The sequence below is a fragment of the Capronia epimyces genome (assembly GCF_000585565.1).
Source record: "Capronia epimyces CBS 606.96 chromosome Unknown aczIQ-supercont1.6, whole genome shotgun sequence".
NCBI lineage: Eukaryota > Fungi > Ascomycota > Eurotiomycetes > Chaetothyriales > Herpotrichiellaceae > Capronia > Capronia epimyces.
Genome location: NW_006912909.1, coordinates 19700 through 43719, shown reverse-complemented (window position 1 = coordinate 43719; position 24020 = coordinate 19700). Strand labels below are relative to the sequence as shown.

At 52.7% G+C, this 24020-nt stretch overlaps 10 protein-coding genes across 10 annotated transcripts; 5 read left to right on the top strand and 5 right to left on the bottom strand.

Moving 5' to 3' along the window:
- Positions 1–4: 4 nt before the first annotated feature.
- A1O3_06888 (uncharacterized protein) lies at positions 5–1898 on the bottom strand (the record flags this gene model as incomplete). The annotated part of the gene is made up of 8 exons (XM_007737003.1): positions 5–233; positions 287–402; positions 488–692; positions 750–874; positions 935–1040; positions 1107–1511; positions 1567–1624; positions 1721–1898. 8 exons carry the CDS (start codon positions 1896–1898, stop codon positions 5–7), a joined length of 1422 nt encoding a protein of 473 aa, XP_007735193.1.
- Positions 1899–3310: 1412 nt separating this feature from the next.
- A1O3_06887 (uncharacterized protein) lies at positions 3311–4969 on the top strand (the record flags this gene model as incomplete). Its single annotated transcript, XM_007737002.1, has 1 exon — positions 3311–4969. The coding sequence occupies one exon, from the start codon at positions 3311–3313 to the stop codon at positions 4967–4969; it is 1659 nt and encodes a 552-aa protein (XP_007735192.1).
- A 139-nt stretch (positions 4970–5108) lies between these two features.
- Positions 5109–6482, bottom strand: A1O3_06886 (guanine deaminase; the record flags this gene model as incomplete). The annotated part of the gene is made up of 1 exon (XM_007737001.1): positions 5109–6482. One exon carries the CDS (start codon positions 6480–6482, stop codon positions 5109–5111), a length of 1374 nt encoding a protein of 457 aa, XP_007735191.1.
- An 802-nt stretch (positions 6483–7284) lies between these two features.
- A1O3_06885 (uncharacterized protein) lies at positions 7285–8938 on the top strand (the record flags this gene model as incomplete). The annotated part of the gene is made up of 2 exons (XM_007737000.1): positions 7285–7562; positions 7660–8938. The coding sequence occupies 2 exons, from the start codon at positions 7285–7287 to the stop codon at positions 8936–8938; spliced, it is 1557 nt and encodes a 518-aa protein (XP_007735190.1).
- Positions 8939–9756: 818 nt separating this feature from the next.
- On the bottom strand, positions 9757–11091 carry A1O3_06884 (uncharacterized protein; the record flags this gene model as incomplete). The annotated part of the gene is made up of 1 exon (XM_007736999.1): positions 9757–11091. One exon carries the CDS (start codon positions 11089–11091, stop codon positions 9757–9759), a length of 1335 nt encoding a protein of 444 aa, XP_007735189.1.
- A 627-nt stretch (positions 11092–11718) lies between these two features.
- Positions 11719–13272, bottom strand: A1O3_06883 (uncharacterized protein; the record flags this gene model as incomplete). Its single annotated transcript, XM_007736998.1, has 1 exon — positions 11719–13272. The coding sequence occupies one exon, from the start codon at positions 13270–13272 to the stop codon at positions 11719–11721; it is 1554 nt and encodes a 517-aa protein (XP_007735188.1).
- An 869-nt stretch (positions 13273–14141) lies between these two features.
- A1O3_06882 (uncharacterized protein) lies at positions 14142–15712 on the top strand (the record flags this gene model as incomplete). Its single annotated transcript, XM_007736997.1, has 2 exons — positions 14142–15254; positions 15401–15712. The coding sequence occupies 2 exons, from the start codon at positions 14142–14144 to the stop codon at positions 15710–15712; spliced, it is 1425 nt and encodes a 474-aa protein (XP_007735187.1).
- Positions 15713–17082: 1370 nt separating this feature from the next.
- Positions 17083–17565, top strand: A1O3_06880 (uncharacterized protein; the record flags this gene model as incomplete). Its single annotated transcript, XM_007736996.1, has 3 exons — positions 17083–17190; positions 17252–17317; positions 17392–17565. The coding sequence occupies 3 exons, from the start codon at positions 17083–17085 to the stop codon at positions 17563–17565; spliced, it is 348 nt and encodes a 115-aa protein (XP_007735186.1).
- Positions 17566–17653: 88 nt separating this feature from the next.
- A1O3_06879 (uncharacterized protein) lies at positions 17654–19578 on the bottom strand (the record flags this gene model as incomplete). Its single annotated transcript, XM_007736995.1, has 5 exons — positions 17654–18813; positions 18863–19015; positions 19072–19175; positions 19232–19409; positions 19476–19578. The coding sequence occupies 5 exons, from the start codon at positions 19576–19578 to the stop codon at positions 17654–17656; spliced, it is 1698 nt and encodes a 565-aa protein (XP_007735185.1).
- Positions 19579–20600: 1022 nt separating this feature from the next.
- On the top strand, positions 20601–23770 carry A1O3_06878 (uncharacterized protein; the record flags this gene model as incomplete). The annotated part of the gene is made up of 3 exons (XM_007736994.1): positions 20601–22599; positions 22652–22864; positions 22947–23770. 3 exons carry the CDS (start codon positions 20601–20603, stop codon positions 23768–23770), a joined length of 3036 nt encoding a protein of 1011 aa, XP_007735184.1.
- Between the last annotated feature and the right edge of the window lie 250 nt (positions 23771–24020).

The window sequence follows — 24020 nt, the reverse complement described above, 5'->3', positions numbered from 1 at the left end:
TTGCTTACTTCTTCTGATCTCTGTCGGCAAGGAACTTGATGAGCAAGAGGAGCCCAATGACGATGAAACTGAAGACAACTGCCGAGATGAAACCTTTTTTGTATCTCGGAGCTTCGGTCTGCTTCCAGATGACAAGTGGCAGCCAGGCTCCAATTACATACTGGAAGGTGTTGATTGTAGCAACCACGAGAGCCCGTTCTTCGTTGTCGTCGGAACAGATTTCGTTGGCCCAGCTGGGGAGATCAGTACCAAGCTATTATGTAGCGAGGGGAAGGGGGATACATACGTCAAAGTCAACGGCACGATTGCAAGGACCTGTCCACTCAAGATGTAGCAGGCCCACCGCCATCCCTCGGAGATATTCCAAACAGCGAGGGAGATCCAGAAGACGGGACTGATTGTCTGTGATAGAGCAAGATTAGTCCACCTCCTTAATCCGTGGAAGGTAAGGTAGGTCATGCGAAATCCCGCAAAGAGAAGAACATACCGCTGAAAATAGCATCACGGGCCATCTTCTACCGTTCAAGGGGCCGTCTGATATGTACGCATACAGCAGCGTGGCGACGATTTGGATGGCGGCGGTGATGGTGGGATAGTTGTTGATCTGAGGAATGGTGTATTTCGGATGCTTGTGGGCTTTGAGATAGAACGCAAAGATGGGCTGCCCTACAGCTCCTGCACCACCTCCAAAGCTGTGAACAACGTCAACATGTGGCTTTTTTTGTCCAAATAAAGAAAAGGGAACCTACATGGTTAGGAGCGGCATAACCCAAATGTGCCATCGTGAGAAAATATTGAGTACTTTCTGCTTGGTGAAGGGCTGTCTCGCCACGCGGCCAATCCGCTCCATACGCTTTTTGCCGAGTATCCTGTCCTGTACGGCGTTTGTGTTTTAGCAAGAGCATGTGTAAGCCAAGGGATGCTAGTCGCTTACATGTTCATTCAGATACCATGCACGGCAATTGTACGGCAGATCGGGGAACATGAAGAAGCTCGCGAACGCAATTGGCAGAGAAATCACTCCGTCCATGATGAACAACCTGTCACCACAGCCGTCAGCAACTTGTCTGGGTATATGGACCATATCCATTGGGCGAAAGACCTACCACTGCCAGCCTTTGAGACCACCCGTTCCTCCGAGACTGATGACGGCCGTCATCAGGTAGCCCGAAAACATGGTGGCTATGCCGCCTGAAACATGGAAGATACAGGATCGTTTGGCAATCTCGTCTTTACCATACCAAGATCCGATCATGTATAGAACGCCCGGGAAGTAGCCCGCCTCTGCCAGCCCAATTAAGAAGCGCAGGGCATAGAGTTGGTGGACGTTGGTGACTCGAGACAAGCACATGGTCAGCACCGTCCATACAAGTTGGCAGGATGGAATCCAGATCGAGGGCCGGATGCGCGTGAGAAGTAGATTGCTGGGAATCTCGCCCAGAATGTAGCCGACCGTCCAGATGGTCACCGCGTAGTTGTATTGATTGCCCAACATGGACAGGTCTTCCTTCCTATTTGAAGCTCAGCTGTGGCCCTCGCGGCGACCGAAGTTTAGATTCCACCCACATGCCCGACACGAAGGCATTGTTAAGGTTTGCCTGATCGAGAAACTTGATGAAGTATCCTGTTGGTTGGCTCCCAGTCAGTAGGAGAGCCACTTCCGTCGGCGACGTGATGTTGATAATGATAGACTGAACGTTGAGTTCATTGTATCACGTACCCAAGCAACTGAATGTCAGCAATCCCAAATCGAGCTTGAACAGAAATCGTCGCTCCTCGGCTGATTTGTCAAATGTGTCCCAGATGTAACCCTTCCATGTTCTTTGCGGTTCGGCCTGGGATTGGATGTTGCTGCCTTGATCGTAGGGCTCAACGGTCGGTTCAACACCCTTCGACATATTGTGCACGTTGGCAAAGAAACAATGATGGTTGAATGGGGACAACAACTTCAGCGTGAGAGGTGTTGTGCCCGACACATCCAATGCGATTCATACATAGGACTAGCTGTTGGCTGCCGCGGCCGATTTGTAGCTCGGGACCAGGGGTGGCAAGAAATTGTGCCATATCCGTTCTAAACAACGCAACTTTGATAGTTGCAGTCTGGGGTCCAAAAGCTGCACTTCTGCATCAAAAAGATAAGTAGCCGTCTGCAGCTACCGTAGTCTAGATTCCCATCGATCTCCTAAATGATGTGGACGAGTATCAGGAGACTGGCCACTCACTTTCCCCAGCTTCAAGGCCTTTATTTGTCGTTGCGAATGAATACGGAGGCTCCCGAATCGCGCATTGTTAAGCCAGTCCACTGAGCTTGTAACCCCCTCAATTGCCAATGTGATCAAAGCTTTGAGATATTGCACGCTGAACAATATCTACCAAGGGTGGGAAACCCGTGTACAGCCAATCCTCGTGACGATGCGAAGCTTTAGGGACCGTGGTGGGGGAGATGGCGACCGTCTATTCTAGAATGGCGTGCTGTCACCACGAAACCCACAACCTATAGATCCTAGATTTGGATCACCCCATCTCGAAATGCATGGCAGTGGGAGTAACCATGCCCGAAAGTCCATAGTTATGGGCTCAATACCAACCGGTCGCTGACGTTGCCATTGTCGGTAGCGTGCCTGCAAGTTTCGCATTAGCCATCGCATTGTCCCAGCCATTCCTCTCCGTGGCTCTTTACGAGAGGAATCCTGAACCACAAAAATTGGGCGCCAGGCTCAGTCTCAGCTACAATGCTTGGAAAGTGCTGGAAGTCAGGAATAGAGAGTTTGAGCATATTCTGAATGCAAGGTTTTGAGTCAGACCAGAAACCTACTTGGGCCGGACCTACAAACAGAACATTGGACAAGTCTGGTAGGACTATCTGAAAGGGAGAAAGGAAGATCATTCAACCTACATGAAGAGTTCAGGCTAGACCTAGGTTATTATCCTAACAACATCTCATGCTATTGTTGACTAGTAACAACTTGAGCTACTTGTTATGTAGGCACCTATATATATACAGTACTCCGTACTCCGTACTCTCTTGGCTGGGCAGTGGGTTGGCTCCTCGGGTGGTGGTGGCCTCCCCGGGCCCGTCCGGTCGAGTCAGGGCCCGGGCCCGGAAACCCACTCCGGGAATGTGGAGTGGACAAGGGGATCGGACCCGGGGCTTAGGACAGGCCAAGGGCCTATGTACTTTTGGTTGCTGAAATGATCTTCCGATCCCCTGGATTCATTCAGTCACTACATGCAAAAGCCTACTTACTCTTGCTTCGATCCCATGTCCTTCCTGTCATTTGTTACTGTCTAGACGAATTGACCAACGACTATGTCGTCCATCCACATTCCAGTTTTGATTGTTGGAGGTGGTATAGTCGGGCTCTCAGCTTCTCTTTTTCTCTCCAGCCATGGTGTCGAGTCGCTTTTGGTCGAGCGCCATGCGAGCACCTCTATCCATCCACGAGCCCGTGGACTCAACCGCCGAACAATGGAGCTGTACCGCGAGCTAGGGATCGACGAGGCTGTTCGGGCCGCAGGCGCATCTCTGGCGCCTAGCTGGGGCATCTATCATGGCTCGTCCATTGTCGAAGTTGTCGAAGGCCTTACCCGCAAAGAAAGGTCGGAGCCGCGCAAATTGCCAGGGGCGGCATTCTCCAGCTCTCTTGGCCCAGTCGAGGGAATCCGGGGAACACAAGACATGATCGAGCCCGTTCTACTAACAGCTGCTCGTGATCGGGGAGGCGACCTGCGATTCAACACCGAATGCCTGACCCTCGAGCAGGACGCCAATGGCGTATCTGCAACGTTGCGCGACCGGTCAAGGAATGTCGAACTTACCGTTCATGCAGCGTACGTGATTGCTGCTGATGGGGCTGGCAGTCCAGTTCGGCGACAGCTTGGTGTCCAGACCACCGGGGCTGGGACACTGGGACATCTCTTGAACATCCTGTTTGAAGCCGATCTCGGCGAGCTAGTACGGGGTCGTGAGATCAGCATGTGCTCAGTTGACCGACCAGAAGTGAGGGGTTTGTTTACGGCCATCAATAATCGCGAACGATGGGTGTTCCACCTTGCCTATGATTCCCAAAAGGGGCAAAGGATTGAAGACTTCCCCCCCGATCGCTGCCAGGAGCTGATCAAAATTGCTCTTGGCTTGCCCGACGTTGAACTTGAGATCAAAAGTATTCTGCCCTGGGAACCGACTGTACGGGTTGCAGAGACATTCCAACACGGACGGGTGTTTCTTGCTGGAGATGCAGCCCACCAAATGCCACCTTGGGGCGGGCAAGGCGCAACCACCGGCATCGCAGATGTTCACAATCTAGCCTGGAAGCTGGCAGCAGTCCTACACGGACAAGCAACAGCCTCACTGCTAGGAACTTACGATGCTGAACGGCATCCTATCGGGCGTCTTGTTGCTGAGGAATCAGGCGCCGCATCCGACAAGTATGGCTTGTTCTCCATGCAGAAAAACATCCCAGCAATACTGGGCTTGGTCCGTCGACTACCAAGGCTCCCAGGATATGGCTATGTCTATGCCTCCGAGGCAGTCTGGACGGAGGATACTACACCTCTGTTATGGAGGATGACGCGACTACTGCCATCTGTGTCCCAGGTTCTCGGCCTGTGCGGATCAGCCGGGTCTCGCAGTCCACACATCTGGGTAGAGCACCAGGGCCGTCGGGTGTCCACGCTTGATTTGCTCGGGAAGAGGTTTGTGATTATTGCGGGAGCGGATGGAAATGGGTGGTGTGAGGCTGCCCCGAGGGTAGCTTCGTATCTGGCTCTTGACATCGTGGCGTACTGTGCCGGACCTGCTTGCGAACTGGTGGCGCCCGAGGGTGCCTGGGAGTCGGCGGCTGGTATCTCTATCAGAGGAGCAACGTTGATTCGCCCCGATGGATTTGTTGCCTGGCGTGCGTGGGGCATTCCTCCGGATATTGACCAAAAGCTCGAAGATGTGTTGAAGCATGTGCTTTGCAGGTAAACAGGTAAAGGAAGAAGTGATTTGGCAACCAGCCCTTTCAGACAAAACTTAATTGTGGGACTTTGAGAGGATAAAGTGGGAAAGAGCAAAAAAGGGGGCCTGGAATCTCAACTCTGGTTTATTTTGGATGCCTCAATGTCTAACTCTTGATTGATCTCCCTCTAACATACACCTTGACTATGTTCCTCTCGTCACCGCTCATGATGAACTTTTCAAAGAGGTCTGGGAGTTGGTCGACATCCTCGACAGGGGTGATGATACCAGAATTCTGACCGACAGTGTGAATTTCCAAGGCGTCAAACTCCTTGCCCACCACAAAGTTTCCGATCTTGTCGTCGAGGCCGCATACCTGTGCTCCTCCCAAGGTGGCCATAAAGAAGCACTCGGCAATCGACAGAGATGGGTCCTTGCCACCGGACAGTGTTTCTCTGGCCGTGGACACCACGAAAGCTTGTCTCATGGCATCGATAATCGAGGAAGAATAGCCGCCTCCACTATCCGTGCCCAGGCTCACCTTGATGCCTCTTCGGATATACTCGCGCATCGGGGCCATTCCAAACTCTCCACCCGTCGTGTTCGAGACGGGACAGTGAGCAACGCCGCAGTCAAGGGCCTTCAGCCGGCCCATTTCATACTCTCCGACATAGATACAATGCGCCAAGATCGACCGGTTATTCAGCAGCCCGAAATGCTCGTAGAGATCGGCTTCATTCTCAAACTCAGGAAAGAGCTCCTTGGTGATCTGCATTTCTTGCGTGGCTTCGTCAAAATGAGTTTGGATGGGCAGATCTGGATTCTTCGCTGCGATATCCCCCAGCCCCGAGAGAACCTCTGCATCGCACGAAATGGCGAACCGAGGAGTCAAGATCGGGGTGACGAGGCGTGAGGTCGGGTCGATCTTGCGCACGTGGGCGATGAAATCTTCGGTGACCTGCAAAGACTCGGCGGCGCTGGCATCCTTGTAGAAATCGGGAGCATTCCGATTCATGTTGCACTTGCCCACCAGGGCCCTTTGGCCCTTTTCCAGGCAGGTCTCGGCCAGGATCTTGGTAGCCTCACCATGCAAGGAGCCATAGTACGATGCTGTCGTGACTCCTTGCCTGATGAATCCGTCCACACAGGATGCGTAGGTGTTCCTGGCATACTCGGGATCGGCAAACCTGGCCTCGTGTGGGAAAGTCACTGTGTTGAGCCAGTCCATGATCAGCCTCCCGCGTCCGGTGCCCCGCTGGGTCCATTGAGGAGCATGGTTATGCGTGTCGATCAGACCTGGGATGAGGAACTGGCCCCTGGCCAAGACCTGGACGGGGGTAGACGTGCTGAACCCATTTGTTGCCAGTGTATCCTTGATGTTGCTTGGCAGGATGTCTTTCTCGAGCAATGCGATCCTCCCCGCTGCGTCGACGACTAGAAGGCCTTGCTCAATGATTTCGAGCTCTCCAACAGATGCAGCGTGAATGAAGGTGCCATGGTATCCAAAAGGATGGACGGTGAACGAGTTCTCGACGACCATTTCACCCCGTGTAGTCTTTGACAAGCTCGGAAGTATCACCGTGCAACCGTGCCTGGTTTTAGTCTTCACACGCCGGTGAAACAGAGACGCTGGCTGCTTGGCTGCACGCACTTTTTGGTGTCCAAGAGGGTGCCGGAGCTCGCCTAGATAGCTAGCAACAGACGTCCTCCTATATCCTCTGTAGAGTATCCGTATATGTGCGGAAAATTGTATTACTGGTGGATTTGACCGAGTACCAAGATATTAGGGAGCAACTGGGTAAGTGCCATGTCTCTGTGTATGGAATTCAGCGCTCGACGAAGATAAGATCAGTGAGGCTTACCCCGGTAACGTTAGTCAGGTGGGGGGATAGCAGGTGTCCCAATATCAAGTTGGACAGCCTTATCGTTCGTCTAGTCGACGTTGCGGGGTCCGGACTGACCTAGGACCTGCAGACTGGGGAAAGTATGCCCGAGTTAAGGTGTCTTATCATCGGTATGCTCCGAGTTCTCGATGGTCTGGGGTGAACTACGGGACAGACAGGGTTAGTAGAGCGATAAGATGAACACTAATAGTTGTCAAAATATTAAGGAGCATTCCCCAGCCTGATCTACAAGTCTCTACTATTTATTCAACATAGTCAAGGTGCCCCCCAGGCCCCTATGATAGAGAATAAAGGACTCTTCAACTCTACTCTAAGAATAGTGTATTGAAGTCGTGGAGGTTGCTACTCCTGACCTTTGCCGGTGCCTTTGTGAAGCTTATTGGCGCCTCCTCAAGTTCGAAGCCGCCGTTGTAGCCATTGCTCTGCGGATTCACGACCATGAATAGCTTGGACCCCGAAAAGGGCGGAACGGTGAGCAGCACCGGGCCAGGCTTTGCGGACGAAGCCGAAGGCACCGTTTGGGGCAAGAGGGGGTTCACAAGCCAGGTTGACAACCTCGACCGCGTCGAGGCCTCGAAAGGATGGTTCAGCCCATTGCTCAAGGCTGCCAGTTATTTGCACATCGAGGAAAGAGGGATAGAACGGGTGTTGGAAGAAGACAGAGTCAAGCAGAGCGTTTTCGATGGATTTACTGTTTGGGCATCTGCCAATTTCACGTACGTGTCGCGACCCCCCTGCAGTCAGAAAGACGCATTGTACACCGTACAGTACAGCACTGTGCCAGGTAAAGGAACAATACTAAATCACTCCAAGTCCATCCACCTTTGCGACCGGCACACTGGGCGCCATCTTCGGGCTCGGCTTCTGGGATTCATTTGCCGTCATTGTGCTGGTCAACTTCTTCGTCAGCTTCGTGGTCGGGCTTTTTGGCTGCTTCGGGCCTATCACAGGTCTCCGTACCATGTCTGTCGGCCGGTATGCCTTTGGCCAGTGGGGGACCCGGGCCGTCATCGCTCTTGGAATCTGCGGTGCCGTCGGCTGGTCGAGCGTGAACGCAATTGCTGGAGCACAGGTCCTCAATGAGCTCTCGGACGGCAATTGTCCCATGTGGGCGGGCAACTTGGTCATCGGGATATGCACGGCCATCATCTCGCTCTTCGGCTACTACGCCGTCCACTATTTCGAACGGTTTTGCTGGATGCCACAGGTCCTCATCTTTCTCTTTCTCACCGGATACGGGGCGAAGCACTTTGACGCCGGCGCCCTTCCAATGGGCTCTGGATCGGCCGAAGCCGCGTCCGTCATGTCCTTCATTGCCGTCATCTATGGCTTTGTGGCCGGCTGGGCCCAGATGGCTGCCGATTACAACGTACGCATGCCTGTCACCACCAGCAAACGAAACCTCACCTTGTCCATTTGGGCGGGCAACTTTTTCGGCTGTTCCATCCCCGAAATCCTCGGAGCGGCCTACATGACTGCGGTGGCGGCAGACCCGAAATTCGCCGCCGCCTACGAAGCTCGAGGCATCGGCGGCATCATGGGTCAGGCACTAAAGCCGTTGGGCGGGTTTGGGAAATTCTTGCTGGTTCTCTCCGCTCTGAGCATCATCGGGTGCAACCTGGTCAACAACTACTCGCTCGCCTTCTCCTGTCAGAACTTCCATCCGATCATGCTCAAGGTTCCACGCTTTATATGGACTATTGCAGGCTCGGCCATCTTCATCGCGATTGCCATTGCGGCGGAGAATTCATTTGCCCAAGTGCTGGAGTCGTTCCTGTCAGTCATCGGGTACACGGGGACACCCTTCCTGTGCATTGTGCCCATTGAATACTTCTACTTTCGCAAGAAGAAGCTGCCGTTGGAGGATTGGAACAACATGAAAGTCATCCCCCATGGCATTGCCGGGTTCCTCGCCATCGCCATGGGATTTGTGGGCGCGGTGCTCTCTATGGATCAGACGTGGTATGTCGGTGTCGTGGCCAAGGCCATTAAGCCTGACGGGGCTGAGCTCGGCTGGATCTTCAGCGGTATCTTTTCAGTGTTGACTTTCGTTCCCCTGAGATTTCTGGAGATCAAGTACACTGGTAGATAGTTTAGATACGTTGTGTCTCCAAGTTTTGTAAATACTGAGGACTAAACTGTAATTTCTTCGTCGTCGCTAGGGGTTTGCAAGTGGTATATACCCCCAGTAAACTCGCTAGAGGTTGCAGAGAGAAGGGGGTAGCTAGCGGATCTGATGCACTCGTCGACCGAGGAAGTCAACGACCACAATATCGGTAGCTTTGGTCCCCGGGCACGATGGCAGCACGAGCTGACTCTCGTTTTGACTTCACAATGTAATCGATACAATATTGTGCTAAAGAAGGGCCGAAGCGGAGGTGCCACAGGCAAAGGTGTATCTCAGGTCACCTCTCCACTGGGTGGGAGCGGAGTCGTTACTTTTGATCCTTGGCCCTGGTATCTTTTCGCCTACTATAGCGCCTTTGTAGGTAGCGGCTTGGTTCGACAATATTCGAGGATAGTCACAAAGGTTAGTGATCAAGCTAAAGAGGTTTATAGGAAGCCAGTGGGACTCTAGCTTCGATACTATATCCGTGGGTTAACCCTACCCCTGAGCTATAGACTGTATAGACGAAGACCCCGTGTACCCCAAACCACACAGTGCACTTGGTACCATATACCCGATGGCACACACGCTGATGACCGGCTGTAACCGAAACCAAGTGTGTCACGCAGAAGTGGTGCAAGACTCGAGGACACTAATGGGCGCTCCATCTCTTGATTTCAGGAAGGACACCACGAATCCTGCATTGTTGTGCATTGTGTCCTGGAATTGGTGTTGCAAGGGGTGGCGGCATAAAAAGGTCATGCCACGGTCGCACACGTTGCAAGAAGAGGAAGGTATCAACATCAAGCAACTTCCACCAATCCGACAGTGACCGTGTTGCGCTGGCCCGGAGTCTGCGAAGACGGCAACATTCCTCCACCGGCAATGAGCAAAGCCCTACTACTACTACCATCCCTACCACTGTTACTGGTCCACTCGCGACCCGAATCGTCCAAATAGATGAGATTCAGACTTCGCGAGTAACTGACCTGTTCACCCGTATCTCTGCTCTCCCAGACCAAGGTCCCAATGTCTTCGCTCCTGGCAGCACCAGCCTGACTGACAAAGACTTGACTCAGCGTGCCGCAACTGACGATGATCAAGTCGTTCTTTTCATCATAGATCACGTAGGGGCTGCTGGTTGGCACGGTGGGTACATTTAGACTGGTGTTCCCATTCGCATTCGCATTCGCCACGACAGGAAGCCCCTCCACTTGGCCGAACTGTGTCGGGTCTGAGCTGATCTTGTAGAAGACCGGGAAGGTATAGTTGACGGGGAGTACGCCATTGACAGGGCCACCACCGTACTCGTAGGTCAGAATGTATTCAGGCTTGGAGCTCCCGCTTATCGGAGCGACAACCGGCATGCCCGGTCGATCGGTGTAGTTTTGATATGCCACGTCGGTTACGACGTCGCTCCACACTTTTCCGTCGGTGGTGGTTTGATGTACGAGTTTCTGGCCGTATGCGGGATCTCGCTGGTCTGAGTAATAGCAAATCAGAATGTCTTGTGTGTCACCGTCATGGCCGTTACTATTCTGGCTGTTGTTGCTGCTGTCGTTGTCTGTCGCCCCATACAGCATCAAGAACGGCTCCCATACCGGCGTCAGCCCATTGTCAGGTACAGCCTCGCCACCCTTAGCAATGCTACTGACAAACTCCCAGCCCCAGCCGCCATCGCGCGACGCGTACAGTTGCAGATTCGTCGAGCCGAGGTCTGTCGGAATAGAGTTGCCGGCAAGGAAGACGGTCCCGGCCGTCCAGTTGGCCCAGTTTTGTGGCAAGACATACAGGAACGGCTGATAGCGCATACCGTAGTTGTTGCCGCTGGTGTCCTCGACCTGAGAGATCTTGGTCCATAATACGCCGTTGTCGGTCGAGCGGAAGATTGGGAATGATACGCTCGGTGGCTCAGGCGAGTAGTTTTCCCACGTAGCGAGCAGCGATTTGTCGCCCAGCTGGACTGTCCGCGCGTACAACGTTCCTGGGGAGGTGTAGTTAGGAGGCGACAGGAAGATAGTGTCGTTGTTGAAGTATGCATATGTATATACATTTGTCGCAGCGGGCGCCGTCGTAGGAGCGGATGACGACATGCATAGGAGAAGGAAGAATGCTGACAACAGGAGTGGTGTCTTCATCTTGACCGTTTTGACGGAGTTTCTGATGGAGAGAAACCAGAATCACTGGCGGCCGTATACTAGGGTTCAGAAATCCTGAACTTTAGACACTCTCCAGAGAAAACATATATAGTATTCGCATCGTGGAAGTCCGGGCCGGTGGTGGACGAAGGCTGAGATGACTTGCCGAAGATTCAACTTGGTTATGTCTTGCCACGATGCCGAATCTGAGAAGAAACAAAGGTTGTAATTCGATGTCATCTCCACACGGATCGACAGGACAATTCCCGGTGATCCCTGCCAAAATGATAGTCTGGGGAAAGGTGGGTAGGTGGAGAGATGCATGGATCCTGGTCATTGTATATTGACCTCGCCGGAGCATGGCTGGAATAGTCAACTTTCCGGCGTCCCGTCCCCGGCGCCCCCCCTGAATTCACACACCATGCTGAGGACTTTCTGGTTGGATATGAACAACATCCGTATCCAGTGGAGTCTCAATTTGTTCTTGCTGGACATGCCGAACGCGACAGTGTTTCTGACTTTCTGTGAAACAAAGTCTATGATTGCATGCTATGTGACTGGCAGTCGATGTCTTCAAGCTTCTACCATCTACTAATATCCCTTGCTCATCAATGCTCTTTCCTCACCTCAAACAGTCACCTTCCCTTTCAAGACATCCAGCACGTCCGGCACATCGGCATGCTTTTCTCCATCCATGAGAGCATCAACCTCTTCCAAGCTCCTCCCGCTAGTTTCTACCCAGTAGATGCTGACGTAGATCAATGTCAAGACATTGAAGCTGGCATTGATCATGTAAGTCTTCCACCCAATGGCATCAAATGAATAGGGGAAGGCAAAGGTGATCATCAACCCCATACCATTCGCCCAGAAGGTATACAATGCCATGCCTGTCGCTCTAGTGGAATAATTCAGCACTTCGACCGGGTACATGAACGAAAGCGGTGTCCAGCCGGCTGAGTATGACCCCATAAATAGGAACATCATGGCCACGGCTGCATAAGAACCTGACTGATTGGTGCTATTACCATAAAGATCGGAGAACGCGCCTGTTAAGAAGAGAAAGACTGTGGCGGAGGCAGTGGACAGGATGACCATCCAGCGTCGACCGAGCTTGTCGACGTAGACAGTACCGACAAAGGCGCATAGAAGCGACCATACCGACATGACAATGTTGACTTGCAGCTGAGAGTTCATGTCTGTGACGCCGGCCTGCTCGAGCATGGTCCCAAGGTAGTATGACACGACATTGTTGCCCATGGTCATCGAGAAGATGGCCACACTCAGGCACAGCATGATGCGTTTCCGGTTTCCAGGGGTGCGGATGATCTCGAGAACCGAAGTCGAGCCGTTTGTCTTCTCGAACTCGAGCGTCTGGGTGATCTCACGGTACTCTGTGACGACGACGGGGTCTGTCTTGTCGCCCCAGGCGTGGGACACAGCCAGCACTTCCAGGGCCTCGTCCACGCGGTTCTGATAGACCAACCATCTCGGCGACTCGGGAATGAACGGAAGGATGCCGATGGCGAGCAGCGGCGGTGCGATCTGGATCAGCGAAGGAGCCCGCCAGGCCCACGTACTGAGAATGTCCTTGGTGCCATATGTGATTCCGGCCGAGATCAACGACCCGACAAACCAACAGTCCCAGAAGTACCCGAGGATGTAAGCGCGATGTTGCACCGCCACCGTCTCGCCGAGATATGTTGATGCTCCCACCCCTGCGAGCCCACAAGCCAGGCCAATGATGATGCGAGCAGCTACGAACATGCCGATGTTCTGAGCCGCTGTCTGGATGATGGCGCCGATGATGCACAGCACCGCAGACCAGAACATGGTCCATTTGCGACCTTGCCAGTCGCAGAACTGGCCGGAGAAGAATCCGGCCACGATCCCACCCACCCACACGGATGCTGTATTCAATGACAGCGTGGCGGTGGTGAGAGTAAAGTAGTCGGTATATGAGGGGAGGATATTAAGCGCGTTCATCATCGACGTGCAATATCCATTGATGACCGCCTGGAACGTGGCAACCAGGAAGAATAGCACAGTAACGTGCTTGGGATCCGAGGGTACCAGTTTCGATACATACTGTCGTTGTCGTGTCTCTGGGCTGTCCGGTTGGGGAGACGACGTTGGCGAAAGTCGTCCTTCGACGACATGCGTCTCTGCCGGTTTCGACTCCATAGATCCCGCTACTGACTATGGTGTACTGGGAACTTTGGAAGATGCTTATTATGATCCGAAATACTCGACAGTATTAGAGCTATTCTCTATAGAGGGAGGAGATCAGGGGGTGTACTTGTACCTCACTACATATCTTTTCCTATCTTGTCTGTTATCTTGCCGCAATCTACTATGCGGAGCACTCTACATTAGACTCTCCCTTATCGACGAGCAAACCCATCCGTCAAGGCGGCAGGACGAACACTCGTGTGCATCAGAGGACTGACAATATGGTTGTGGAACCAATGTCTTTGGATGGAGACAAGGCTGCACGGTAACTGGTTCATCCTTCAACTGGACTGATAGACCAACTCCAAATGCAGTAATATCGAGGGCACCATAAGCAGCAACCGGAAAGCAATCAGCGGCCTACTCCTGGCCAACTCCGCGCGAGGCACCTAGATGCCAGTGGCCGCACCACAGCACTTCTCCGTGTGCCCACCATCGTGCAGGTGGCCGAGATAAGCATTGCGATTGACACGGTTTAATTGGTCGCTTAGGCCGATCGCGACCAAGCTTAAACTCGTTACCGTCGTCAGGGAAGGCTAGGAGAAGGATGACATCTAACTAAATAATACTAGTCATGGAGGATTGAGAAAGCTTCACTGATAAGGACTACAGAGACTCATCAAGAATGGAAGGTGAGAGAGTTCACTGTGTATTTTGTTTCCCTATACCTTAACAGTCCATAGTCCAGCCCCCCTTTTTCTCTCTTTCAAACTTGTCGTTATTGCCGACTACCGACCATATGTGACACATGTTCCTGTTCTTGAAACTGCCCCAGGACTGAACCCTTCACTTGCAATCCCAGGACCGCTACCGAGGAGATCATGCCCGGTCTCATATCGCAACCGAAATGGCCGGAGGGCTGGCCTTCGTTCACGCCCAAGGACTGCAACCCCAAAGACACGGTTTCTTCAGATCTCAAGAAGGCCATCATTGCAGAGTACGGAGCGGAGGCGCTGCGGCAGGCATGGATCAAGACGTGCAATGCGCTGAGCTCCGTGACCTCGCGTATCGCCGCGACGGGTGTTGATTCGGTGCCGGTGTTTGAATACGACGAGATCATATCCAGTGGCTATAAGAGCAACTTCGACAATGAACAGGCTCTCAAGCGGATCAGGGCCGTAGGATGCTGCATCATCCGCGGAGTGATCCCCCAAGAGGAAGCCACGCAGCACCTCGAGGATTTGCAGACCTTTATCGCCCAAAACGCCGACACTATTACAGGCTGGCCCAAACAGACCCCGGCCATCTTCCATCTATATGAAAGTCCCGTGCAGCTCAAACTGCGTACGCACCCGAACCAGCTCCAACTCCAGCGGCTGCTGAATTCGCTGTTCACCGACCCCACGATCTCACCCGAGGAGGAAAAAGCGCAATGCGAGCCCATTTTGTATCCGGATGCCCTGCGCGTCAGGCAGCCCGGCCAGGACTTTGACGGTCTGGGCCCTCACATCGACGGCGGCTCGTTGTCGAGATGGGCTGACGACGAGTACCGACACACGTACCACAAGATCCTGTCCGGCCATCCGGAGGAGTACGACCCATACGACCTTTCGCATCGACGAGTGGCCAAGCCCAGCATGTTCCCCGGCGGCGCAATGTGCACTGTTCTACGCAATTTCCAAGGCTGGACCGCCCTAACTGAATGTAGCCCAGGTGAGGGCGGCCTCATGGTTATGCCGGACATACATCTGGCCACGGCATACATGATTCTGCGACCGTTCTTCAAAGACCCCCGGCACAAGGATACTGACCAAGGCAACGATTGGAAAGATCCTGAGAAATGGGAGCTAGACGACTCATCCTGGTTTCCCGGCACGTACCCGATGGACGCCCAGCTCTTGAGTCCCGCCAGCCACCCTCATCTCCATCTGGAAGATACGCTGGTCAGCGTCCCGACCGTGTATCCCGGCGACACCATCTGGTGGCATGCAGATGTAAGTTTTCAGTCTGATCCAACAACGACGTTGGAAACAGCTCCCGAGTCACAACGAACAAAGTAATCCTCGAAGGAACTTGTGGATTAGGATTAGGATTGTGATTAGGATTGAGATCCTGCATTGAACCTCATATGTGACATTAGGAATTGCTAGTGGACAAGTCGCTGATCGTTGACCTACAGATGTGCCATGCCGTCGAAACCACCCACAACGGCACCCGGCCCGCAGCCGTCGTCTACATCCCCGCCGCGCCCTCGACGCCCGACAACAAAGAATACATCCGTCGACATTGGAGGGATCTGCTGGCTGGAAACCCCCCAGATGATTACAAGTACCTCGACGGCACGGGCACCGAGCTTGTACTGAGCAAGCAGAACGAGAGGAATATGATCGGAGCCTTGCCGATCGACACGATCAGTGCGGAGGGGAGGAGAGCGTTAGGAGAGGGAGTATAGTCAGTCGGTCTGACTGAAATGTCCATTTCAATACAGCAGGGCATTGAACGTAGATATATGAGACAACTAATCACCCTTATCTAGCTTACTAGACATCTATCCGGGTTATATATATGTGTCTATCCCTGTATACTCTGGACCCATCTTCAGTAAAGAAATCCACAAACATACACACATCCCATATACTTCAGTCGGGATGTTGGATGTAGATACCTACCAATACGTAGAGATTCTGGGTGATAGGAGAATTTGGCCAATAATACCAGAGCGGGGCTGATCGATGGTAGTATGACCCTGCCCCTGGACGGAAAAAATTATCAGGAAGGTCGATGTTGCTCTCATGAGAGCCCTTTCGCATGTTGTCCAAGACTGAAATAGATATAAAAAAACTGAAGGGTAACTAGATGGACGGATTCAATGTACAAAACGGCAAAAACAATCAACAGTCAGGATTCCCAAATGGTCACCCACTTCAGTACTAACTGACCGGCATGTGGCTTAAGTACGGCTGAGCGAACGGGAAGCCCTGTATTCCACATCCTATGGTCGATTGCATAAGAAGTTGTGCAAATTGCAATTATAACCTACTATAATATTTGCGATTCCACTCTACTGGTGATGCAGGGACAGTCTACGCGGTTGTCTTGGTGAGTGAGCGATAATATTCGTCAGCCAAAGTTGATGCTAGGTTCCCTCTAAGAAGATTTGCTGTTCCATGAAGCCGATTTTGAAGAGCGTGAGGTCATGGAAGTCCCCTTTACCGATCACTTCTAGATCGGTCATTTTCAGGCCTAGGACTACTTTGGATATAGAAGCTTGTATATTCTGAGCGTACCGGGTCATGCGATCGGCCACATCTCAGCGCTGGTCAGAACAACACCAGAGACATTCATGTCCCTAGGCGGCGATGTCTGTCATTTCACCGGCGTCATTCGGCCCAGCCTATTCGTCCCATTACCGGAGCATGTGCCGGTAGAGGCAGCCCTCGATGAGCGCGTCCCCGGGGCTGCCCACGTTCTGCTTTTCTGTCTTCACATCCAGATCCAGATAAAGATGGTGCCAAACAGGCCCTAATTAACAAATACAGCAGACAATAAGTTTATAAAGATTAGTGGTTAAGCTAAAGAGATCTATTAGAAGCCGGTGGAGATTCTAGCTTCGATAAATATATCTATAGGTCTGGAAGAAAATAACGCCATAGTAGCAGAATATTTCGACATTTACAAAGTACAGCCTTGGTGTCAGTAATTCGGGCGGATAGTCCCCCCCTTGAAGAAGCCGATTCCTTCTTATATTTAGACCTACTACTGATTGTTGTCGCTCTACTTGATTTGTGGTCGGGGCTGTAATCGTCCTTTTCCAACATCAATATGGCTGCCATCGCGGAGCTGTCGGACCTGGAAGCCTACACACTTGAGCTGGAGAAGCCTGGCATAGCTGTTATCGATTTTTATTCCACCCAGTGTCCACCTTGCAAGGTGAGAAGGCGAATTTGAGGCGATGATGACCGGTCGAATTCTGACATACTACAACGACAAGGTGATTGCGCCCTTTTATGAGAAGATTGCTGCGAAGCCGGAAAACGCCAATATCCGGTTTTTCAAGGTTCGCTGGACGTCCTTATTGCTGCCAGTCATGCACGCAATCGCTTTGTGTGGGGAGCTACTGACTGTACCTAGATCAATGGGCTAGAAGAGTCTGGAGCAGCCGCGCAAAAAGCGGCCGATGTTGTATGGTGGCCAACGCTTGTTGTTTATGAAAATGGCAAGGAAACCTGGCGTGCGCGAGTGCCTAATCCACCGTCCTTGGAGCCTGTGAATGAGTTGGATAAATATCTAGAATCAAAGAGGTAGCCATCGAGAGTGGCCACATCCTGTATTATACAACGATATTCAACCCTACTACTTCGCACTACCAATAATGTCACCCCAAAGAGCATAATCACGCCCGAGACCAGCTGTGCAAAGGCTCTTTTCGCTCGTCGGTGGTCATGGTGAAGCCGGGTACGTCCTCACCGCGGGTGTCGCCAATCTTCAACATACCGATTTTGGCCGCTTCGTCCGGCTCGAATGAGTCAAAAACATCGTACTCGTCAATTTCGTATTGAGCGAAAGGAGGCGAGATACGGTTGAGAAGGACATGAATCGCAAAGGCGATGACATAGCCGGTCAGAAACCCCGTGTAGAATGTCTGGATCAAGCCGATGGGAAGTTTTCCATCGTTTGCCGGATTGACCGAGGCAATTCCAGGGACAAACGGTGCAAATCCAAGAAACCAGGCCACAAAGGCTCTCCAGTTGAAGCCATGCCAGAACCAATAGATACTGTCCGGAGAAGGATTGTAAAGGTCGGAAAGTTTGACTCTGCGCTTGCGCACGATGAAGAAGTCGGCGGTGAAGACCCCGATCAATGGACCAAGGATGACGCCAAAGCTGCTGAGGACGGCGGTGAAGACAGAAGCCTTGCTGACAATCTGCCACGGCTGGATGAGGATGCCAATAATGGCAATGGCGTAGGAGCCTCTTCGAATGTTAAAGTAGCGCGGGAGGAGCCCTGCAAAATCCATGCCACCCGAAATCCCGTTCTCCACCGTGTTCAAGGCCAGAGTGCTGCAAAGTAAGCCGAAGGAGGTGAAAAACGAGGCGGCCCTCATCTTGGGACTGTGGTAGCTGGTGGAGAGCCAAACATCTACAATGGCTGGCGGATTCCACAGACCCAACTCGGTAATGTCGCCGTAGAGCTTTCCCGCAGCAGACGTACCGAGGAGGCCGAAAAGCGGGACGAGGTTGCCAAAGAACAAGACGGCAAAGGTTTGCCCAAAGACCTGGTTACCGGGTCTTCGGGCGAACCTGTTAAAATCACTTTGGCTGGTCATTCCCACCACTCCGGAGCCGATCACAGTGGTGATGCCGTGGACCCAGCCCCATCCGAGCTGTGAGCCGCCTGATACGGACACACCAGTGTGAACGAGATCCCCGGCACCATGCGCTGCCGCCATCAGGCCTACAGACATGGAAAAGATGGTTAGGGCACTGATGGTCATGCAGACCTTGAAAGGAGTTCGGAGCTTGTGAGGCGGGACGTAGAGGAAGGGTATCGCAACTGTAGTCTGGTTAGCCATGGGCCGATTGCACGAGGACACGACACTCACTGATATTGTAAACAACAAAGCCTACAAACTGTTTCGTTGTCATGGCAGCAGACGCCGGCAGGGTGTTCTTCATATGCTGATATGACGGGAAGATGGTCGATAAGACTGCCGACACCAACATTCCTCCCGTGAAGCTCTGCACCCCGTACCACACTGCGAAAAGAGTCAGATATTGCCCCAGGGACTTCAGTAGCGTCGTGTTCACATACCACAGCACAGCAAGACTCTTATTATGATTGGCAGGAAAGATCCCCAAATCCCGAAGGTGAATCTCGAGCTGACCGTAAAGCCAATGTGCCACTGACCGCCAATCCTGGGAAAGTCAGCGTGTCTGGCGAGGCGGTTGTGGATATGAATGCTTCCGCTCACCATCCCAGAGAAAGAACAACGCCGACTTGGATCAACTTGGCGATCAGGTTACAGAGGAAGGCCTGCCAGACATTGAGGCCAAGCGATAAGATGGAAGAAATTGCCTGCCAGCCAAAGATGGTCACAAAGGAGGTACTCCAGAGTCCCACAAAGTCAAGATCAACCCAGGTCCGACGAGCTGCAACGGCAAAAATGTCAGCAGGCAGCTCTGCCATTCGCTCAAGTGGTTATGGTGATGACTTACAAGGTGGAAGAGGAATCAGATCGGGGTTCTTCCAGCCATCGACTTGATTGCCCTCGCGATCGCGGACGGCGAGCGTGCGGGAAATCCTACCGAACGAGACCATGGTTCTGAATCCTTTGCAAACAAGAGTTGACTAGACAGCTGTAAGAGGGCCGGCATAATGCAAGTCATACTAGATCGCCCAAGATATATAGGATAGGCGATCTACACCACCACGTGGACTTAGATAACGGATGATGTCTCCACTATGCTCTGGTGTGATCAGGCGCGTGAAGACGCCATACAGTGGTTCAATTACGAGCTCACAAAGAAAAGTTTGTTCATAGGATACCAACCTATTGGAACGCTAAATGCTTCTAGGCCTTGAGTACCCAGGATCTGGTCCTGGGATCGGACGTAGAGGTTCCCGAATTCAGATTCCGATCTCCTCTAGGGCAGTTGGCAGGCCGCATGGCCCAGACAGCCTTCTCAGGGCGAGATCTCTGAACCACAAACTCCGAAGAGTTTCGAGAGTTTTCCTCAGCGTCCGTGTCCGGAATCATGGTGTAGTTTGTGGATATCCAACGGCACAGCCTTTTCTTTGAGGCATTATATGGATCTTGGTAGCTACCAAGTGAAGATGTACTTGTCCATGTCAAATGTTGATCAAGCCTTTTCTACCATTTCGCAGATAAAGGGTGCTCCTTGGGCACGGCGATGTTAGTTAGAATAGTACACAGAATCCAGAGTTACGATGCTTGCCAAGGACCATATCACCAACGGAGTAGGGGTGACTGCAGGATATCTGGTCCTTTGTACGGGGTATCTACCGTACCGACAGATCCACTTTCCCTCCCCATTAACGTCTTTTAGGACTAATAATAACGTGCTTTTCCCTCCATTTCCCACCTCGTGGCCATGGTTATCGAAAAGCTCGGACGGGACGTAGTCTGCGGATCCATAACGGAGTCAATTCTGAAAGACATCATTTTAGTGCAAATGGGACAATTTCTGCAACTTTGGCCTCGTACAGTGTCACGACCAAAGAAGTTCTGGAAAGCCTTGGAGGCTAATATAGTATCTTTAGAGCGAAACAGCTGCTCGAGGCTGGCGACAGCTATCGGGGAATGTTCATACTCACACATCATGGTTTCCCAAGCTGTCGCAGGCAGCGCAAGGCCGTATCGTATAGGCGTTGATGTTGGCGGTACAAACACAGATGCAGTCATTCTTGATCTCGGCCAGGCCGAGTCGTCTACGCTCGGGGTTATTGCCACTCACAAGGCTCCCACATCACAGCCAAACGTCACGGACGGGATAGAGACAGCGGTCCGTAGTGTCCTGCAGCAGTCTAAGATCTCGGTAGATGATGTCGCATGCCTTATTATTGGCACCACCCATTTCATCAACGCCGTGGTTGAAAATGACATTCGCCGATTATCCAAAGTCGCGGTCATTCGGTTGTCCAGGTCCTTTACAAGAGATGTGCCACCGTTTGCAGACTTCCCTCCCGCTCTCAAAGAGAGCTTGCACGGTTACTACGGCTGGGTCGATGGAGGACTGCACATTGATGGCGCTCAAGAGAGCCCCATCAACGAGGACCAGGTCAGAGAGCAGTGCCGCCTGATCAAAGCGAAGGGGATTGACTCTATTGTGGTCTCGGGAGTTTATTCCCCCATTGACCGACATTTCCACCAGGAGGCAAGCGTTCGAGACATTATACAGCGTGAGCTGCCCGACGTGGATGTGGTCTGCTCTTCCGACGTCTCTCAGATTGGTTTCCTGGAGAGAGAGAACGCGTCGATTCTCAACGCCTCCATATTGAAGTTCGCACGGCATACAATCCGAGGCTTCAAGCTTGCCATGAAACGACTCAATCTTCACTGCGGATTGTATCTGACCCAAAACGATGGAAGCTTGATCGATGCTGAGGCTGCCACTCGTCTACCCATTCGCACCTTTTCATCCGGACCGACGAACTCGATGCGAGGGGCCGCCTATCTCGGCAAGCTGGAGCTGAAGCTGGCCAAGGAAACAGGCGTATCGACCTTGGTGCTCGATGTGGGTGGAACTACCAGCGACATTGGTGTTCTTCTTCCGTCTGGCTTCCCACGTCAATCTTCTGCTTATTCTACCGTGGCTGGCGTGAGGGTCAACTTTGGCATGCCTCATGTGACGTCCATCGGTCTTGGAGGTGGTTCACTCATTCACGAAACCGAAGAGCGCCTTGCGATAGGCCCGACCTCAGTGGGCAATGATCTGACCACCCAGGCCCTCGTTTTCGGTGGCAGTGTTCTCACCACCACGGATGTTGCCGTGGCAGCAGTGGGCGAGGACATTGGCGACGGCGAGCTCGTCAAGCACTTGGATCCTCGGCTCATTCAAAAATCCCTTGCCAGAATAAAAGCCATGGTCGAGTCTGCTGTCGATGATATGAAGACGTCGCCCGACCCTATCCCACTTCTGTTGGTTGGTGGAGGCTCTATCATCGTTCCAGACGGCATCCGGGGCGTGTCACAGATCATTCGTCCCAGGTTGCACTCGGTTGCCAACGCGATTGGGGCTGCAACATCCAAGGTGAGCGGTGCCCTCGATTCGATTGAAAGTACCGCCGAGCAGTCGACTGCTCAGATAGTCGAGCATGCTAAGAAGCGAGCGATTGAAGCCGCCATCAGCGCAGGAGCCGAGGCCGGAACAATTTCCATAGCTGAAGTCGATGTCATCCCCTTGCAATATGTTGCCAACCAGGTCCGAGTCCTCGTCAGGGCCGTTGGTGACCTCTCGCATAATCATATCAATCTAGAGGACACGATACACGATGATGATACGGAGGAAGAGGAAGAAGGTCGATCAGAGACTGGAAACCAGACCAAATCTTTAGACTTACATGTCGACGGCGAGCAACAGGCATTCGACATCGATGCTTATCGCCCCCAAGTGTCGAAGAATCTGACAACCGGTATTCACGAATGGATTGTTTCGGAGCGTGACCTTGCCTGGATCGCCGACGGCTGCTATATTCTGGGATGTGGAGGTGGTGGTTCGCCATACTCGGAATTCCTAAGACTGCGAGCCCAGCTCCGTGATGGCCATGTTGCCCGAATTATCGACGCGGCCTCCTTGCCATCAGATGCCCGAATATACTGTGAGCCATGCGCCAGTTGTTAATCCTGTCCAGTACTAACAGTCATCCATAGGGGGTGGCTATCTTGGATCACCACAGGTCTTTGGAGAGCGGTTGACCGGGCCTGAGAATCGCCAGGCCACTGAAGAACTGCAAAAGTACCTCGGCGACGATCATTTCGACGCGTTCATGACCATCGAGATCGGAGGTGCCTGTGGTCTGTTAAGCATGTTGGTCGGTTCCAGCAAAAACTTTTCAGTGCCAACTATCGATGCCGACTGGATGGGTAGGTCAATTCTCGCCGTCATTCCCATTTCATTTGCCGCGTATCAGGACTCTCTCACTGACACAATGAATCTCTGTCGTAGGCCGGGCATACCCGATGATCTGGCAGACCACGCTCTGCGTGCATGCGCCGGGAAATCTTGTGCCGTGCGCGATTGCTTCCGGCGACGGCAAGACCTTAGTCATGACCCAGACGACCGACGACGAAATTGTCGATCGAGCCTTGCGCGCCGTGTCGTCCGAGATGGGTTCACTCGTCGGGCTGGCCATGAAGCCCACCACAAGGGACCACATCCTCTCGTACGGCGTCCGCAACACGCTGTCCCTCGCCTGGCGCATTGGGCGCTGCGTCGCTCGGGCAGAGATCAACAACACCATGGTCACGGTTGCCGACGATATCATCCGCGAAGTCGGTGGCCCGGAGTCTGCCAGGGTGCTATTTCGCGGCAAGATTGTCGCCGTCGAGCGCCGACTCCACAAAGCACATTCGTACGGTGAGATCGTCATTCAACAACTTCCCGCCGAGGAAGAGGAGGAGACCGGCGGCATCGGGAACAGCCGTCAGAAGAGATCCCAGGCATTGGCTAGCGGAGGCCAGATCAGAATTCCGTTCAAAAACGAAAACATATACGCGAAACACGAAGCTGAGGATGGTTCAGAGAAATACCTGGCCATGGTACCCGACCTGATCTCCGTACTGGACAGCCGATCAGGTCGTGCAGTGGGAGTGCCAGAATACAGGTATGGTCTCTTAGTGACAGTCCTCGGCATTACCGGGTCCACGCGGTGGACAGATACTCCAAGAGGACTTGCACTGGGTGGTCCCAAAGCGTTTGGCTATGATCTCGAATACAAGCCACTGGGGGTGTATAAAGAGCCCAAGAGTGTGATTCTGGAGTACAGATAGAATGTCCAGATACGGAGTATGTAATCAGATTCATGGAGCACACAGCACGTCTCCTTTTGGGCCGGAATATCTGACAGCGGCTTCGGAGGCTTTAAGCGTACCGCAAGAACTAGAACCCGAACCTTCAGGCGGATCCTCCACAGTACTCCGTACATATCCGAATCGCCCCACGATGCCACCACGCGCCAAGCCAGACTCAAGCCCCTTTTAAAAGATTCGAATGGCAGCAGCTGGTCGACCACCAATCTCC